The following is a 20,745-nucleotide window of genomic DNA, read 5'->3' on the forward strand; positions in this document are numbered from 1 at the left end:
TAACTTCGTAATATATATTACTCAGAAGCGCAGCGGATGACGTGACCAAAGTACTTAAACATCAGTAAATAATATCCATGTTCAATTTAAGCTTATTTAAATAGCATAATTTGTACAAACAGTAGCAATTTCTCAACCATGTTGGGAATGAAATGCCTTTTAGAATCTTCATCTGTAAGCGAGAGGAGCAACAAATCAATGTCATAAGTTTGTTTGCGTGAATTAATAAACATGCGGCTTGATCGCCGGTTTGCTTGCGCGCACTTGCAATAGAAAATAGCTACAAGTAATGAAAGTCGAAAAACGTCTATAATATAATATTGCCTATGATTATTATGACTTTAAACTGTTTGAAGTTTACTAAAAATAAATTGTAAAAAGGTTTCTACTGTACTTTCTTTTCATTCGTTTCAGTTACAATGTACTCTATCAGCTATCAAGAAATCTCCATGGTGATTACATCGTATAATCATAAAATCGTGCCGTAACGTAGTTGGTAATTGAATTTTCATATCGTTGAAAGAAAATTGATTTATCCGACCGATAACACGAAGCAAACTGATAAACTGTATTTTGAGTAGCACACTTCACTATTGTGAAACTCATTTAAAAAAATCAAAAGAAAATTTATTTTTTTCTAACCAGCCATTTTAAACAAAGTATTCGTTTACCGAAATATTATCCAAAATTATGCATTGCGTAAAGAAATCCGAACCGACAGAGATTTAAATAAATAGCACATTTTTAATCCTTCCTTTCCTGCTTTATTGAATTAAAAATATACTTAATTGTGAGTCACCGTCTCATAATCCCTTACGGGCCTTTTCATGGGATCTTGCGCGAATTATTTATTAAAAAAAGGTTAAGCTTATTTTAAAGGGCACCGGAAACCGGAGGCCGTTGTTTAAGCCCTTTTTGTTCCCGTAGCACCTTTGGACGTGGCTTTTGCCTTCTAAGTAATAGAAAAAAACATAAAATTGCCGTTGGTAATTGATACTGGCCTCTAACTGTTTCTGTTAGAACTTTTTTGTATAGATGTTTATGTTCTAGTTATTTTTTAATTAGACTCTACAATGCAACCTTGCAGCCACGTATGAAAAGAATGTCGTCGTTTGTGGGTTTTATTTGTTAATGGAGACAATAAATTACGTCTATTACATTGCATTTTATTTGGTACTAGCTGACCCGCGCAACTTCGCTTGCGTCACATAAGAGAGATTGCGTCATAATTTTCCCCGTTTTTGTAACATTTCTCGTTGCTACTCTGCTCCTATTGGTTGTAGCGTGAAAATATATAGCCTATAGCCTTCCTCAATAATTAGGCTATCTTACACTGAAATAATTTTTCAAATCGGATCAGTAGTTCCTGAGATTAGCGCATTCAAACAAACAAACAAACAAACTCTTCAGCTTTATAATATTAGTATAGATGTGTCATGAATTAATTTAGATCTATGTTTTTAGTGTAGTATTTCGTAAAATTGATTAAGTTCTCTTCTCAAAATTTAATTGTAAGGTTTCCGGGATTGTTTAATTGCAGCTGCATCGTACATGTTTGCAGTATTACGAAGGAACTCATTTCTGCACTCCCAGAGCGCACACCACATCCTCAATATGAGCTCCACAGCACTACGCGAAGTGCAAACCTTTGCATGCAAACATGTGTAATCTCGACTTTGATGAGTTGTTTAAATTAAAATTAAGATAGATGAATTAAATGAGACAAACAAAATGGTTGATGGTAGATACCGATAGCCTTTGCTCGACAATAAGACAGAATAGATTAAAAAAAACAATAATAAAGTGTTTTACATTTTTCAAATACACACATATCCTGTAAATGTGTAACTATTTTTATATACGCAGCGCGTTCGATAACATTTTCACAGACGACTGGATATGTTTTGTTAAATAGAGGATTGCTTTTCTGAAATTACCCTGTAATGTTCTTTGCCCTTATGCTTGTTCTCTAATCATGTAACAAAGCGCGATTCTATATTCGACAGTAGGTGCTATCGAGATTCGACAATTTAAAAGAACTGCAAAAACAGTTCCTACCGTGTCCGCCAGAGGCACTGATCAGATTCTCATACTAGATTTCTAGCTAGCTAGCTGTTGATTGTCGATAATAGTAGAGAATAGCGCTACAGTAGCTCTGAAAATTCCATTAGAATGTTGGTATTTGTGTGTAATTTCCAAGAACGTTAGGAAAATAGGTTTTCACCGTACAAATGTCCACCCCATTGATAATGTAATATATTATTCACCCTTTACGTCAGTCATGGGAAGTAAAGGGTTGGTGATGCGTAACCTTTAGATACCTATGTATTTATGTTATTAAAATATCGAACCGATCGCTAATATTACACCTTCACTCGTAACAATTACGTAATATAATTACCAAGTAAAATCTACATAATTGCAGGAAGTGTTAAATAAAAATAAATTTGTTCTGCTACATTATTAAAGTTAAATACTCGTATATACTTGGTTAATATGAGTCATGTGTGTGTGCAAGCGATTGGCGATCAAAAGGGCGATAAGATTGACGAAATCTGTATGTACAGTCGTAAAATTATATTTATTTAAAATAGGCATAAAAATCAGAAGTTTCAGCATTTCTACGTTGGTGTGTTGACTTGTTTTCAAAAAAATACTAGCATAAAACCTTGTAGTAAAAGAAAATTGTATCACTTAAAAATTTGAGTGACAAAATTATAAGCTCTTTTATATGTTCCGTGATTCCAATCCAGCTTAATAGGTACATGAAAATCCTTAAACGCCATAATCCACCTCTATGAAAAGTAACGTGATAAAAATCACCGTTTCATTGAAGCTGATGCTATAATTAGTCTCATAGTTCTCGGCAGGAAACAATTAATCTTTGCGGTGTTATAATGAAAAGTCTCACAGAAGAACAGTTGAGAGTCCCACTTCACAAGTAAAAGGGAAATTCTTTGCGTGTTACGCGTTTATTAAACGTGTTACTTGTTTGATTACTTCTAAGTTATAGCACTAAGTAATTGCATGTTTACATTAAATCCCGGTTTCGCCATTAAATAAGTATCGCTTTTTTTTGACAACTCCCGCACTAAGAATTGCTCTTGTGTCGCGGGGATTTTTACAGACATACAAACAACGGACTCAGAGTACAAGCAGACCCGAAACAATAATTTGTGGATCGCGCAAATAATTGTTCCGAATGGGAATCGAACCAATGACCTCCCAACGCAATAGTATCGGCATGGTGAACTTATCAAGTGTAATTATGACAGTTGTTTTAATCTATTTGTGGTCACTTAATATGTTAGATGCATTATTTGACACTTATCCATGTTCCGATGTTCTTATAGACATTCAGACGAAAAAAAATACTAAACATTCTAATTATATTCCTCAGTCTAATTTTCTGTTCTCGTTATACGTACTTTAATTATAATATTATTTTCTGATTTTGACTCCGTATAATTTTATTCTGTGTGTAAAGTATGAAATTTGAGATATCAGAGACAAATACACGCGTACAATATTAAACTACCAGCTCTTTAATTATTACGTACACGAGTGAATAAGTCTACTATTAAACATAACATTATTTATAAAGGTTAAACCTTTACCTTACCTACATAATATTTTATTAAACTTAATAAAACTCGGTGCTGGTAAACATAATATTTAGAAGTATAATAATTAAGGTTATTTTAACAAAAAATGTGGTAAAAACACTGGGAAATAGTAAAATGATTTAATATATCTTGGAAAAGAAAACACATTAAACAAATTTTTCTCTAGAACATTAAATACTAATGTAAATTAGATTAATTTTAGTTACCCATTTGTAGAAAAATCTACATTAGTACTACGTGTTTTTTTCAGTACTTTTCTTAAAATGTTTATTTTAAACAGAAGAACGCAGAACTTAATCATTACTGTAAATGTCAGCCGTGTTTTATAAACTATTTTACTGTTGAACACGGTCTCCTCAGAGAATGAGAAGAATTTATTATAAATTGAACATCTAACAGATCTCAGTCACTGCTACGAAAAAAAATAGAGTACCTATAGAGGCTTTCAGCAACCTACAGGTTTTCAGAATTTTGGACAGTTCTTTAGAAAGCAAGTCTGTTTTAGAGTTACTGGTAAGCTATCAAAAGCTGCAGACTTCATTTATTGGAGACCTAGTTTTGCAAGTGTTCGGTGCAAGTATGAAATAATACAAAGTTTATTGATTTTCCACGAACTTAGTACCATACGAGTAGCAACTGCGGTTAGTTAGGGCGAAATACGCCGTCACTAAAATTATAAGATGATGTAGTACTATGGTTAGGTGTTCCAATAATGTGATTTTCCGTTAGTTCGCCGGCAGGTGGCGCTAGTGTGCGCGCTAGTTCGCAACTCGTTAGCACTGCCTCCATATCGCGCGCTCCTTGTAAATTGCCTGTCCTCCATAGTTTTCTTCAGTTTTACCCTCATGTATAAAATTTCCTGAAGAACTTGGATGTTATTGAAAATTTATTGCGTTCAAGCTTCGCTCAACTTAGATTTAGATTTTAACGCGTGCGAGCGAGGAAATTTGTATGCGATACATCCCGAGGAAGAAGTTTGTTTTACTGTCGTATCTAGACATTTCGCGTTATGACAGTGTTTATAAAGTTATATTAAACTCACATAAAGATTGACGTTAAAATAAGCAGCATTATCAAGGCTCGATTTACCAAGGGTTTGTTGTAAACTGTTTCATTGTTTGTTATCACATTCAGCATAGTTATATTCAAAAAACTGTGCTCTACTTTTAATAAACAGTATGTTAATGAGAAACCCATTATTACATAGAACCGCCACGAGAATTTCTAAATTAGCGGGTTTTCTATCTGCACAGAATGAGCTCATAGTGCCTCAACTATCCTTTGTACTGAGATTAACGTCAGGGAAATTGTAAAACACATTTGTAATACAAAATACATTAAAATGTATTCTAAAATTGTAGATTAGTTTTCCTTGTTTCCTTTAGTTGTAACAAATATGTATTTTGGCTGCTTTTACAAAATATATTATTCTAAGGTACCACTTTTGGAGAATCAAATGGAATTTGGATCGATGTTACCTAGCGGATAAGTTACCTTACATTTATTCATAGGATCTGAAACTGGCTCTAAATAAGTACCATATTAATATATGTTACGAAAACTGCAACAAGAAATGGTGATAGCTTTACTAAACAATAAATATATTTATACCTTATCATGGAAGGGTATTACAAAAAGCTATTTATTATTATTGCATACACTTTTCTCTAAATGCTAGATCAATATTTAATTATAAGTTTAACTCCAGTATCTAAGGGTTAATGATAGAGAACACTGTTTGTTTCAGTTCGTTAGTGCTTTGATATTTTGCCAAGACCGGATAATCTCTACAGCCATTCATTTAGCTGTACGGGACTTTTAGATTACAGTAGGTTGTAGTTTTATTTGTTTTGAGTTTTGTAGTAATAATGATATATTTGGATGCGTAATTAAATATCTGAGAAAATCTTAAATTGAATACGTTTTCCCACAGTTTATTAATTCATTTTAATTCCAAATTGAGCAAAGATTTGCCGCATTCATAACATACTGCGTTTTTTAGTTCTCAGAGCAGTTTGCGCTCACTGATTCATACTAATAGTCGAATTCAACGTGCAGTCGTGAATATTGAAGCTAAGCTGACAAAATTCTGTGAAAACGGTATCGATGAATAACCAATAAAATCCTAAATTCGAGCAGTGCGCTAAAAAAATTGGAAAAAAGCATGGCCAGTGTATTTTCATTTACTATGTGGAGTAGTCCAGTGAATAAGCAAGTCCGGTAGGGTTGATTAAATTTCTCTACTAGAGGTTGAAAAATTCGGAGAGCATTCGAATGGTCTAATGGACCTTTTGGGAAATGTTCCACGCTGAAATATTGAGTTACGTGAGGCTATACGAATTATTGACCTTAGACAAAACTAGTTTTGGTGAAAAGACCTGCAAATAAAAAAAAAATGTTGTTTTCGTCTTTCTTTTTATTCAAATACAAAACGTTAACTTATTTTCAACACACTTCAAACTGTACGTATTTCGCGGTGGTCATAGTACAAATACAAAACAATAATATAATTTGCCGAAGCCTACAAATGCCCGTTAGTTTCCAGGTTATCTACAAGTCCATCAATGTACTAGTATTAGCTCACTCACTCCGCTGTAATGACCGTCGCAACACGGAAAGTGAGCTACAGTGCTAATTAGAAAAAAATCTCACAAATTATCGTTGGAATGTAAATGAGTGGTTTCCTCGGCACGTTGTATCCCATAAGCTGTATAATAAGAGATGTTCAAATAGAAAATGCTTCTTTGAACTTCTATAATAACATTACTCAACGTAAAAGCGAGAGCTGTTGATGCCGAAGAGTTAAAGGCTATAATTTGTATGTCGAAGTTGTTCTTACTTCTTGGATTTTAGAGTAACTTATGCTGCCTAACTTATTATGATGAAGTAAAGCCTGAAAGATGTAAGAGATTAAGAAATTAACTAACTAATAAATACGCAATTTGCTTCAGTTTGCACTGACCTGCGGGCTTATCACGTAGCTTAGATACTATTCAGTACATTGCTGCTTTGACGTAACGCGTTAATCATTATATTCTAAGAGAAGAGAGATACATGATAGCCGCCCAGGTGATTACATCAGTTTATCAAACACACCATATAAAAAATACGAATAACATAGTCGGTATTCCTTGAAAGTAAGAACATTATACTATAATAATCATAAAGAAAAGCGTCTTTCAAGGGATTTGACTTTCTGACAGTTGTCGTATTCCGAGAATTTCAGTTGCTACTCGCGGATTAATTACTTCGCGTACCGAGAAATTGTGAAACTGTTTCTCTGTAGTTTATGACTCTTATTGTTTCTGACTAGTTTGTAGTTATTGCTCTGTTATTGTTCTATTGATCGCCACTTTATATTGTTTATTTCAAATCGACGTTTGTTGGTGTTGGATTACTTTTTCGACGAAAAAATATATATTATATTCTTTCTTAAATAACTAGGTATGTAAACTTTTTGATCTGTATCAAAGTCATAAGCGATTTTCCTCCGGTTTGCCGCTAACTGGGATAAAAATTCAATGCGAAGTGGAACAGAGGATATATCAGAATTGCAAATTCGAATTCTAAGGAAACTTGAACAGTTTACTGCAGCGGCAGAGCGTGTAGAAAATTGTTAGCACTTTTATACCGTCGCCATAATGCCTTCAAGTTTTGTTGGGATGCTACAAAAGAGATAAAATGTATCTCTACTATTTGCTTGGAATTCATGTCCGTATATTTTGCCGATAAATTCGCTACATAAGTACTTCCTGGGTCCTATTGGATAGCTATTAGTCACGAGAATTTCACTTACGTTCGCTACATTCTGATAATACCGAAGCTTGTATGAATAGTCAATAATTTGACTATTCATACAAGCTTCGGTATTATCAGAACGCATTCACTCGCTAATGCGAGTGAATGCGTTCTGGACAAATTGCTTGAATTAAGGCCGTTCCCTATTAGGTGATCGAGCTTGATATAGGGTTGTTTAGTATTTGTGTGCGGTTATTATCACCCACTTTGTCGTGGTTCCGGTCTATTGTTGTGCATTGAAGTCCATTGTGCTCTTAATTTAGGTTTTAATATATAGGCATAATGGGTGGTCTGTTATCTATGAACGGTAACACTATAGCTGCCAAATTCCTGTAATAATTACGTGTTTACACAATGATAGTCCAAAACGCTGTATGGTTTGAAAATTTCTTTGTGTAACTGCTGTTGCATTGAATTTATGTTCAGTTAATAATTGGATTAGGTCTGCATTGGCCTATGGCAGTAACAGTTTGCAAATTTTTACTGATTTTTTCTGAAATCATGTTTAAAATACGTCAGTCAATCGATGGGTCAAAACCCAGGTATATTATTTCAGTTGTTGCCATATTATTTAAGTCAATTAATTATTAACATATCATATATCTAAGTTACGGGGAGAATGCGTGCTAATTAGAACAGTAATAGATTAATAATGTCGTCCAACATAGTACAGGTATACATATGATTAATACGTATTTGTCTCAATATGCACACAGACAGAACACATCATCACTCAATTTAATGAAATATATCGCTCTCTCGGAAGTGTCAGATGCTATTGATTTTTATCATTGAGCTATCGCCAAGTAAATATTTTTGTACTCATACATTTGTGTCACTATTTCGTGATTACTAAGAGTAATTAACGATTTTAAACTTTCGCGACTTGTACACATAATATTTCAATGTAACAGGTGACAGTCAGTCATCCCGTGACCACGGTCGATGTAATTCGATCGAAACGTCGGGTAAACAAATAAGATATTCTAACCTTTAATTTTTAATCGCGTTTTACACTATAATATGTTGCGTATTTATGCTTATGACTGTACTATAAATGTAACCGTTTTGTCATAAATAACTGTGGCGTGTTGCATTCCGTACGTTTCCTTTGTTTTGTAAAATAAGCGAAAGTTATTTGTGACGAAACGGCGTTACAATTTTTATATTATTATTTTATACATTTCGAAATCCGAATAGACGTATTTCATGGAAAAAAAAAAATATGTACTCAGAATAACTTTATACCTAATTAGTGAAATTGGGTGAATATTAAGTTTGATTTTAACTGTGGTACACAAATGATAATAAAATACCGTATTTTCTTATACAACAGGATTAATAGATCTAAAAAAGTATGTACCCCCAAGGTAAGGCACGATGAAGATCCATTTTTTAACATGACAGTAGGACATTTCCTTTGTGGTTTCTTATACACAAAAGCATTAGCTGATTACTTGCTGTATTTCCCTTTCTCTTAAATTATCATAGCAATTGTAATATTTTGTTAGCATTTATGCGGTCTTGGGACCTCTGACATTCGCGGTTATGTTTTACGCTGGGACCTTAAGATAGTAGGAATTCTCTAAGGTATTATGTGAATATTACATATCCTATGATAAACTTAACACCGTTGTAGCATCGCACAGTGTGTTATAAACCCTATTTTTGTTTCGTCGTCTTTTTATTGAATTAATCGATAGAGTATACCATTCTGAGGATTAGAGTAAAACTCCGGGCTCGCTAAGACTTGTACTTTTTTCGTTATTCAGTGTCAAAGTTCCGGAATATCCGACTATTGAAAAACGAAAAAAAATTAATTACAATTTAACGGAAGTACTTATTCCAGAATTTATTTATTCTATCGAAAGAAAATATAATAGCCGACCATTCCACCAATTCCTGAAGCTTTAGCATGAATAGGTCGAGAGATATGATTTTTTTTCTCATTTTTCGTTTTTATTTTTTTATTCATCTAAACCGCCGTAGTAGGTGGTCATTCCTACATCAAAAAATTGCTAATACTTTCTTTTATTTGCAGTATTAGTTCTAAAACCTAACTCGCTGGTTTCCAGGAGATATTTGAAATTTTAAATTTTACTTAGGGTTGTCACTTTCGAGTATCCGAAAATTATATAAGATTATAAACCTTTATTTGAAAAAAAAAGTTAAGCCCCCCGGCCGTAGTTCTGCACGACGTACCTCAGTCACGCCTTACTGAGGTTGTTGAAGTGCAGAGTACGGTTACGGTATTAAAGTTGACTGGCGCTCAGTCCCCTAAAATTGTTCCAACTCCAGATGGAACAACCATTGATTTAGCGTTTTAGAAAAAAAATCAACAAATATAATTACATAATATGTGTATAAATTATAATAAATAAATTGTTGACGAAAATAATTTTATCGTATTTTTTAAATAAAAAATCGACACAATTAATGTACATACATGATAAAATTTGATTTAAAATTATAGATAGGTATATAATTCATGTAGATATATAAAATACATTAAAAATTATTCTTAAAATTGTTATACCACAAAAATTACAATAAAATTGATTTTAAAAAAAGTTGTTGTAAATCAAAAAATAATATGAAATTCATTTAAAAAGTAATTGTAAAATTAAATAAATTAACTAAAAATATTTTGAAAAAAAAACAAAATGTTGTAATAGTACTTATGTTGAATGTTGATTTATAGGTAATAATATATGTATAGTGGGACAATTCACACACGGTCATTTGATTCCAAACTAAGCAGAGCTTGTACTATGGTAACCAAATAACTGATAAACATACTTATATACTTCTAAATACATACTTATATAGATAAATTCACAACCAGGCTCAGAACATATACTCGTGCTCATCACACAAAGATATGTCCCGGGTGGGATTCGAACCCACCACACGCGGCGCTACGGTTGTCGCGGCGAGGTGACCGCTTAAACCACTGCGCCAAACGTGCAGTTAAGGTATACTTGTGAAAGGATTTTCTTTCATTTACTATAAGTTGAGTCTTTTGAGTTAGAATTTATAGACAGATTCCAAATAAATGTATCAATCAACATCATACCAATTTCTTAATTTGTTTTTTAATTTCCTTTATAAAATTACCCAATCTTTGCCATTTTAAGCCACAAAATTATGATATCTTGTTATGGTCGTGATATAAAAGCTAAAACTTTATAAAAATAAATTTATTAAATTTTGATTGAAGTGGCAGCCCTATATGCGGATATTTCGGATATTACTAAACTTTCAAATATCTCCTGGAAACCAGCGAGTTAGGTTTTAGAACTAATACTGCAAATAAAAGAAAGTATTAGCAATTTTTTGATGTAGGAATGACCACCTACTACGGTGGTTTAGATGAATAAAAAAATAAAAACGAAAAATGAGAAAAAAAATCATATCTCTCGACCTATTCATGCTAAAGCTTCAGGAATTGGTGGAATGGTCGGCTATTATATCTTCTTTCGATAGAATAAATAAATTCTGGAATAAGTACTTCCGTTAAATTGTAATTAATTTTTTTTCGTTTTTCAATAGTCGGATATTCCGGAACTTTGACACTGAATAACGAAAAAAGTACAAGTCTTAGCGAGCCCGGAGTTTTACTCTAATCCTCAGAATGGTATACTCTATCGATTAATTCAATAAAAAGACGACGAAACAAAAATAGGGTTTATAACACACTGTGCATCGGATAAGTCGTATTGTTTATGAATATCTGATAACAATTTATCTTCAGTGTATTTATTATATAAATTCAATAATCTTGGCACAGCGTATGTTCTTTATATTTATGTTTTAATTTTTTTGAACTTCAGCTCACAAGTTCGGAATCAGTGTGATATCGAATCAGGTTGATTTCAGTTAGTTATGTGGTGGTCTATTTCTCTCGGCCCTTCCTGTGGTACGTTGTCAAAGCTTGGGTTGCTTTAGTTATTTCACCGACCCGAAGTCCTGGATAATTGTCATATTAATCGATAACCTTTCGTGGTTAGTGGTTTCAAGAACTAATGAAATCAAAACTTAATAAGTAAATGGAAGACGAGTTGGTTATTCAACTAAAGCCCATTTAGTATATTCTACGATGCGTTGCAGGTAATCCTGAAAGGCTTTTATGCTGTTTCCATTTACCTTTTAGCACAGTTGTAGACGACTCTGGTCTTGCAAAATGTTGGAAAGCATTTTCTATGAGTGGTCTAGGATTTCGGGCTACCAGAGAAACACGTCTAATTGTAAAGGCTAATCAGAGAATGGATACGAACAAGGGAGACGTTTATGAATCACTCAGAAAATTAAGAAACTATAGGAACTATTTATTTTGTTGGTTTTTAATGTTATCACCTCCGTGCAATGCTGACGAGATAGAATTTAAAGTTTGTAATTTGAATTTGCATCTGCGTTTTCCTAACGAGCGTTACGTTTCATTTTACAAATCGTCTAGAATCAGTTTGACACTTAAAATCATTCAAAAATGATAGAAACATACTTGAGGCGCTGATCATCTATAGTCGATAGTGATGAGTAACACCCAGGCAATTCTAACGTTAGCGTATTTTACAGATGATAGTGCGAGTGTGGTGCGAGAGCGGTGCCGGTTGGGCCCCGACTCACGTGCCGGTGACGCCGGACACCACGTGCCGCGACGTGCTAGACTGCTGCAGGGAACCGGGAGACGAACCCTGTCTGCTGTTCAGCGTGCATCCGCATCACGGAGGTAATTATTCTGATATCTTTGGAGATAGAAAAACATATTTGGCGTTAATGTGGATTCTGTTTTATTGATATACAATTGAAACATAAGGCTTGAGAAGCGTTTTGTTATCTGTATGTGGTATGGTACTTTTGGTCTGGTATCTTTTCCTTAAGCGGTACGATCTTGAACGAATGTTGTCTAAGGTGATCCTAACTTGTCATGTAATCATCTTTATGTGACAAGTTCAGATTATATTATAAGCAATAGGAGCTAGTAACACATCGTTAGTGTGAGAACTTGTAAGATCTCTGTTTTAGAAATTCTAAACTAAATTGATTAAGGTATTCCATGACAAAGATAATGAATTCTCAACTATAATAATTGCGGTCATTACGGTTTTAAAATAATGTATTTAGCCGCACTTCACTTTATTTACACGATTTAAGTCGCAGTATAATTGGGTATTGCTATGAACGTCGCTGAGTAACTTAATTAAGGATTCGTTTTATTATTATTTCGTGTTGTACAGAACTTGGTAATAAGCTTAGTATTTGCCATTTACTGCATATTCGTCCTTTGCGTGCTGGATTTACATTTAAAGTAGTTTTATCTTACAAATTAAGCTTGTTATAAATATGGAGAGCACGCGAGCGAAGCAGTAGGTCACTTGCTGCTTAGTATTAACTTAACATGGTTTAGATGTGAACGTAGATTCTTTAAACAAACTTCCTATAATTAGGGCAAATTGGGCTCAGTGGGTGAGGTGTTTACTATTTGACTTCCATTGCATTGCAGTGACTTAGAGTCCTACGTTCATACAATCAAAAGGTTTTCTATTGCATTACTCATGTCCGTAAAGAAATTCTATATGTACTTTAGCTACTAACAGTAGTTGGTCAATAAAGAAGCAATGGCCTATTGGATTCATTTTTGACCTTAACTGCCCTCAACAACATACAAAATCGAATAGGAACAAATAAACGAGACCAAAGTATTAAAGATAACAACACTTGTTTTATTACAAAGATATATTCTCCCACATTACAGTAAATCATGTGTAATGTTCCAAACTGCAGTTTTCCTTTAAAATTCTTCTTCACTACATTGAAGAGCATTTCGTGTTGCTAGACAGTTTCTGTTTGTTGGGTTTTATGTTAGTCATTGTTTATAATATATTATATTAGAGAGTATAAAATATAGCATAATGCACACAAAATAAATGTTCTTCCTTCATAAGTTATTATCAAATTTTATGTTATTTAGAGTAGCCTTTGGTATTTTTCGGTCTCTTCCTAAACCTAGCCCCTAGTTACGATAAACGGGCTTTGGTTTTTCAAAAATTATGCTTAATATTTTTGTTCCTATCTTTCTCGTTTTCAACGCCTTTGTCTCTTGTTTTCTCACTTAAGTAAATTTTTCATTCCTTCTCCTTGAATCGTACATCCTAATCGGTCGGGATGCACTGCCTTTTCATCATCCCACAAGTATGTATGACTTTTGATTGATTCAGCAGTCAGCAAACCTACTAATTTCTGTATAATTCTTACGTTAAAGATTTACTGGCGAGTCTTAAGACCATATGTTCAGTGTTTTTAAGCTCGTTATCGTGTTAACAAGCGTGTTCTGAATCCTGCACTCGTGACAAAGATAATTGTGATGAGCGATCGTGTAACTAACATTATTGTGGAAGTATGCACCTTTCATCATTTCGTGTCAGATTCCTGCAATTATTGCGATTTGTATCATTTCTTACGATGGAAAGGGAGAAGATTCGACTTTTTTACGGATTATTCATGACGCCTATTTATGTCGGGCATCAATCTGTTATTTTCTTGTTAAGGAATCATCCTCGCCGAACACTACAACTACTGATGCGAATCTGTGGCTAAAGTTTTTAATCGTATTGATGAAGAATAGGTGTCCGATAAATTAACATGATCAAGCTATATTCATTTCGAATTTAGCAAACCCGTAATAATTGCATAATTTTCTGTGTAACTACACTTACCACTACTTTTGAAGCTACATCATCCTAAAATGATCTACGTAAACTTAAGGATATCATCTCATTAGAAATACAATGATCACAAATCTCAAATTTGTACTAAGATGTCGAGTCGATATTTCGCATCGATATCTAAGTTCCGATTTACATTTTACCTCTATATTAGCAAAAGTACGAAACCGCCACATATTACCATGTTTACACAAGAAAAGGTTAAAGTAAATACTTAACGGGCTCGTAACTAGTGTTAGAACATCTAATTTCCCCTGACCTCACTCGGTTCAGACAAAAACACATGTAAGTACATCCTGTTAGATTCGCGGTATCTGGAATCGAACCGCGGGCCCGCGATGTGGCTACAAAAACGTCTGTCCGTTACAGCGCGATGTCACTTTAATTCGCCTTAACAGTACTTGATGGGCCCGCGTCTAACCCTGTGGGATACCGGCCTCGTTGGCCTACTTGGTGCTAGCTTCTCAGTACCACGTGGATTTTTTCTTTTTACAGCCTTGTTTAGATATACTGCTTTTTATAACATTTGTTTCTCAAGTACTGGCTGGACTATTATATCGTGGTTATAAACTTGATCGTATGTTTGATATTTGAATTGTATTATCGAGAATAGTATTAGTATAGAAGCAGGATAACTCCACTATTACGGCTCACTGTGTCACGCTACTAAAATAATCATTATCAAATATTCCGATGCTAATTCAGTACGCCTAATCAAACATACATGACCGAATCACAGCCAATTAGTGGCGTGTAATCGCTCTGCAATAATTAGCCAGTTTTATGAGTCATTGCGTAATATAAAAACTTATTTTATAACAAATAGAATTCAAAATGTTAATGAATAACTCTCTACTTTTCTTGTTCTTACATACATCACAGTAATTAATGATTGACAAGTGAGATAACAGAAATACGCTCGAATAAATTATCTCGGAAATCTAACGCCGGTCTCGATTACATCGAAATATTTCATGTTTTTGTATCAACCGCATTATTTCCGTGTTGTAACATTTGCATATTACATCACCGTTAGGCACTGTGTCACTGTGGAGAATCGATGATCGGCCGACGGTCGTACGTCTCGGAAGAAAGGGTTTCTCGATTTACTTCGATGCAAAAACTCGCGACTCGTAATTGCATCCCGATCGACCAGTCCGTGGGAAAGATATGCCCGAAATGTCATATTCACTCAGTGAGCGCGCCTGTTGAAATGGTTTGACCTTAGGATAAATGATAAATGCGAGCTTTCGTTTATTTTTAAGCTGTTTCTGCTTAACATTTATCGAGGAATTGTATAGAATGGTATATTAAGGAAACGGATAATCATTCTGCTAATCAGGCGTTTAATTAAATAGCTATTTATGTGTCCAGTAGCCGCTTCTTGCAATGGATTTGCAATTTATCGCCTATTGGTTGAAGACGTGATTGCTAGTCGTGCAGTTGCGTATCCAATTTTCTGGACAAGGTATTAATTAATTTTGAACATTCCCAGAAGCCTTTCCGATAGGGTTATTAAACTGACTATAACTAGGATGATTAAAATAAGAATTGAATTCAACATAATTAGATAGTAAACGCCAATACTTCCTTTAAACATGAAAATACGTTTAGAGTTAAATTACACCATTGAAACGATTTTGAAATCATTTAATAACCGAACTATTAAAATAAACAAGACAGACAAAAATCTGTGTATAGTTAAACTGTGTAATGATTTAATATATTCAGTGAACTCAGTAGGCGCACCATAACAGATAGTAATTAAAAAAAACAATGAACATTACAACGTAATTGGCAATTTAACTGACGGTGAAGATCACAAGATATCGTATATTTTCATATGTGAATTTGGGCAAGTGAAAGTGTATTTACCCATAATTATCGTCGCCGATGTTATCAAGGAACAAGCTCCGTCTACAATAACCTCATAAATATTTAGTCGTCGTGGCCATGTACAGTGTAATGGTGCAAAGAGCCGCTTTAGGCTGTCGCTGTAGGGTGCATAAAGTTTGTTGCTATTGGTTTGCTAACTAATCAGACACTGGGACTTTTCCACCCATACAAATAATTTAATTAGGAAATGAATTTGCAATACGGTCTGAAGTTATAAAGCTTTGCAATTAATTATAACAATCATATATTGATCTATTACAATTTAATAATTGGCTTACAAGTAATCAATAATAAGAACCCTCGTATCACTTCCCTCAATATGTTATCTTAAATTAAACTCAAAATCGATAGTATCAAATTAATTTTAGTACAATCAGCCACAAATAATTTGCTCTGTGTAAAAATTGCTTCGTATCGCAAAGTGGCTTTATTATGCGCCGCGTGGTCTCCATGTCACCACCTTCCTAACCTTTGTGAGCCGAAGGTTAGTTTTATATGGTAAAGTAAACGACGCATGTCTAAGAAATTTTATTGACATAGATAAGGTGTTACGCCCATATTGGGATGTTATTACTATTTCTTAAACGATACGGATAGATGGGTACTAGAGTTTACTGCGAAGTTGATGTGTTTGTAAAGCTATGTTTGTACAATGTTGTAAGGGTACTCTTACAACACCTTACCTTTGATGCAGCGGTGTTTTGTCACTCCATATTTCGGCATCGTGTCGCCTTGGAACATAAACAATTCGTCTCCCCAAAAGAATATGTTTTTGCCATCCCTAGAGCAGGATTTTTTGCGGCTCTTAATACAATTTTCGCTTCTAAGACGCCAAGCTTCTTAACTAAATATAGAACTGCTTTGACGCTCGTAATATTCCAAATGATATGTAGATGTTGTGGTTTTGTGACTTGTATAAGATATGTTTTCACATAGCGACAAGTTGAGAAAATACAACAAATTATAATGTTGTATCTCATCAGTGAAACACACATTCGCAAATTGCAGCATAACGACTATAATTTGATATAATGAACTCACATTCGAAGAATGGTCAAGATAAGACTAGCACGCGACGATATAAAGGGGTGGAATAACATTGTGAGAACCTCTTTGTACATGCTCGTTAGCTTTCCTTTGTTTTGACATTTGACCTCATTTTATGAGGCTTAATTGCAATTTTGAGTGTAAAGCCAGTAACCATGAAACAGTACAACAAGACTGTACAACTCCTTTATAATATCCCTACGCAATCATTATATGATGTTGTAATTATTGCTTACAGAATTTGCGTAGGCGCTTCACAAATGGAAACTATTTTCAGGCTTTGTAATATGCTGTAGAATAATTTTGAATTCGTGATATGCTCGTTCGGCGTAATTTGTGTTTGGATATTGAAATTTACATTTGAATAGTATCTAATGGCACGCATGAATATTATTTCCAACTATAAAATGATGAGTAGGTACGTTACCTACTTATTTATTATCTAACAGTGAAGGTTATAAAATAAATACATTTTGTTCGTGTTCAGATGTATTTTTTCTACTAGGTTTTTCAGGGTATTTATATATTCATGAAAGTAATCTTAAAACTTTCGATGGATTGTAAAGCATGTTATCTTATAGGCGTCGTATATCAAGAGCATGAAAAAACACATACGCTTAAAATATTTTATGAAGGATTTTAATAGAAAAATTCCCCTGTTTACCCTTCTTTTATTATTATTTAGTTAGGTAGGCTTTTATTACGGGGTTATAAAAAGGTTTATGATGATGACGCGAATTATGACGGAAAATACAATCTACAGGCGAAATTGTGTGTTGAATAATAATTATGATTATTGCGGTTAACAGGTGTAACGTGATTAATTTATCTTTGTTGTTGTACGTTCGTGTACTGCCCCTTTTATGTTAGGACTGTGATTCTTTATGACCATGTCACAAGCAACACAGCGTTGTAGTTAAAGGTTCGTGGTTGTCATTTGTGTATAATTATGTACAAGTTTTTTTAGCAAGCTCTGCTGTTGTGGGAACCTTCGATGTACTTAAGATATTAACGACTTGTTGTTTTCGAATACAAGTCTAAATTATTTTGCATATATAAAGTACATCAATTGTGTGTTTCGAATTGGATTTCTAAACAAATATTACAGTTAGCTACTTACGATCGAGCCGACATTTTCCAAGAAATAAGGTTGATAAAAAGCTCAGTAAACTTTAAGTTCCAATATTCTTTAAGTAATAGCTAGCGCTACAATAAACTTCGCCCTCGGCCACTTTAGGAGTACTAACAAATCAAACTGGCTATAATCTGAAGACTTTGTTGCGAGCATAGTTTCAACGTAGCGGTCTCACTAATATTTCATGCTCGTTCATAAATTATCTTATAACTCAAGCAATTGATTTAGTCTGGGTCGTCTTTGCGCTTGTTCAAACAATCAAGAACTGCCGCGTTGTTTAATGGGAAGAACAATGGCTAGTTACATTTCAAACAACTTTGTTATATAAATCAGTAAAATTGGTTCCTCGGGAAGGGTTTGTTTACTTTGTAAAAGTCCAATTAGAAGTATTTATGTTTCATATACGTAGCCGTTTGTGTAGGCTAAAAGTTTGACCGAGAAGACAATTGGATTTAGAATGATTGGCTTAGGTGTTCGAGTTTCTTGCCAACAATTTATATAGTAGTAAGGGCTGCCTACCCTCAGCTTACGCGCAATATGATTGATGTTCTCTATATACAAAGCATGAATAATTCAGATTAGATTTTTAACGCAGACAACAAATTTGTAGTAGCCAAATGAAAGATAGTCGTTCGTGTAACTAAGAAAATTGTAGAACCTTCCCTTCGCTATCATTAAGAAGTGAATAAGAATTCCAGACCTAAATTGAAACTATTATGAGTTGATGTCATTTGATTAATGAAATAGATATCGTTGCCATATATACGTTGATCTAACTGGTACTACTGAACGTTTAATTTAAATTCTCACGAATATAATGTAGGAAAGTCTAATACATCGTGACTCGCGGGTCTCGGCAGTTGTTGCATTTCGACATCAACTCTGTGTTATGGAACATTTGCATGTATCTGATGGTTTACTCTCGGTTTTATGGTTTATAGTTAGAAGGTTTTGTGAATCTTTATATGCAAAAGCTTGTTCAATCACCTTATATATTAAATCAATCTTATTTTTTAAAAAGCAACCAATTTTAAATTGATATGTATCTATGATGCATAAATGGTGTAGAGTACTAAAAGGTTCAACAAATCGTCGAATATAGTGAACTATTTGTAAAAATTATTTCAATTAGGTATATCAGAAATAATCTGTAGCTTACCTAAACTTGCTAAGTAAAACACAATTCATTTTTGTAGCAATAAGTATCAGATAGCTGTTTTCTACAGTTATTCTTTTCTTTGCTATAAAAAACATGAAATCACAAAATAAAATACTCATAATAATATTCTGCCATTAATAACTAAGTAACTGCTAAGCATAATGTTCTAAGTGTACTGTGGCCACATTAATATCGCGAGAATCGAGATCAGGTGTAAGCGAGACGCGCTAATGTATACGCAGTCTCTTTGATCTACAGCCAGTAAGGAGCGTTACGAAGCGTTACGAGTAGCACATTATACATGGTGTTAATAATTAAATGTCCTACCGGGAAGTTGTTCCTCCTGATTTAAGAGAAGCCTTTTCGCGGAAGTGAAATTTTATAAATACAAAATGAATTTTAATTTTCTTTGAGTCTGCTTTAAAGAAAATTTGTATTACCATTGAACGGACTTCCGGTTTAAAATATAACACATATGATGCTTTAAAATATTTTTATCAATGTTGTAGTAAATTTTCGTTTTATTTAACATTACCTACCATGATCTTTAAATGCGTGGCATCTTGCCTAACATCAGTTGAGTTATTAATTCTAAACATTTTGTAAACCGTTTATTAAATGAGTTAAGTATGTGAAACAACCTTTTCAAATATTTAAATCGTTTGAGTTTGTCAATATCCTAATTTGTAAAAGAGAAAGTCAGACGGGGAAAATTAAAAGGAAAATTGTGAACACCTGGCCCCGAGGAGAAACTCTTGAAAATATTCAAAGAAATGAAGTATGTCACCGTGAGAGTCGACGAAGTTGACAAATGCGCGAACAGATTGTTTGCAAAGATTTATTTGATATACTCAATAATTTTTTGACTTCTGTTTCTACAATTATTGACCAAATACGTTATCTAATGGCCATACTAAATGTCCAATCGTTTCTTACGAATATAGTAGTGCAATAACTTGAATTCCTATTTGCTTTATTTATTGGTCATGTGACATTAATTGCAGTATAAGTCCTAATTTAGCTCATAAGTTTTAATCACCCGGTGATAACTAAACTGGTATATAAACGAATTCATAATTGTCAATCGACATTTTCCTCAACAACGTACGTTATTAATTTACTTTGATGCACGTTTCATTAAATATTAAGGAACGTTCCACAAAATTACGCGGTCTGTCTAATATTTGTTTTATTATATTTTCATACTTATGGCTGTTCTAATCAAACAATGGGACGAGGAATCTGTTTTGTGTGCCGACGCGGTTCCCCTCGAGACGTAATGAGTTCAATTCAAACGCTGAAAAAATCCTCACTTATTTTTCTTTCACGATTTTAAAAGCCAGACAATTTTCGTTGACG

At 33.7% G+C, this 20,745-nt stretch overlaps 1 protein-coding gene across 1 annotated transcript in view; it reads left to right on the top strand.

The window, feature by feature from the left end:
• ASPP (Ankyrin-repeat, SH3-domain, and Proline-rich-region containing Protein) overlaps positions 1 to 20,745 on the top strand; it is a 238,395-nt gene that overhangs the window by 42,501 nt on the left and 175,149 nt on the right. The window contains exon 3 of the mRNA XM_076120576.1: positions 12,000 to 12,153. Coding sequence (XP_075976691.1) covers positions 12,000 to 12,153 — 154 coding nt within the window. The remainder of the gene's footprint in view (positions 1 to 11,999; positions 12,154 to 20,745) is intronic.

Source organism: Anticarsia gemmatalis, chromosome 12 (assembly GCF_050436995.1).
Source record: "Anticarsia gemmatalis isolate Benzon Research Colony breed Stoneville strain chromosome 12, ilAntGemm2 primary, whole genome shotgun sequence".
Classification (NCBI taxonomy): Eukaryota; Metazoa; Arthropoda; class Insecta; order Lepidoptera; family Erebidae; genus Anticarsia; species Anticarsia gemmatalis.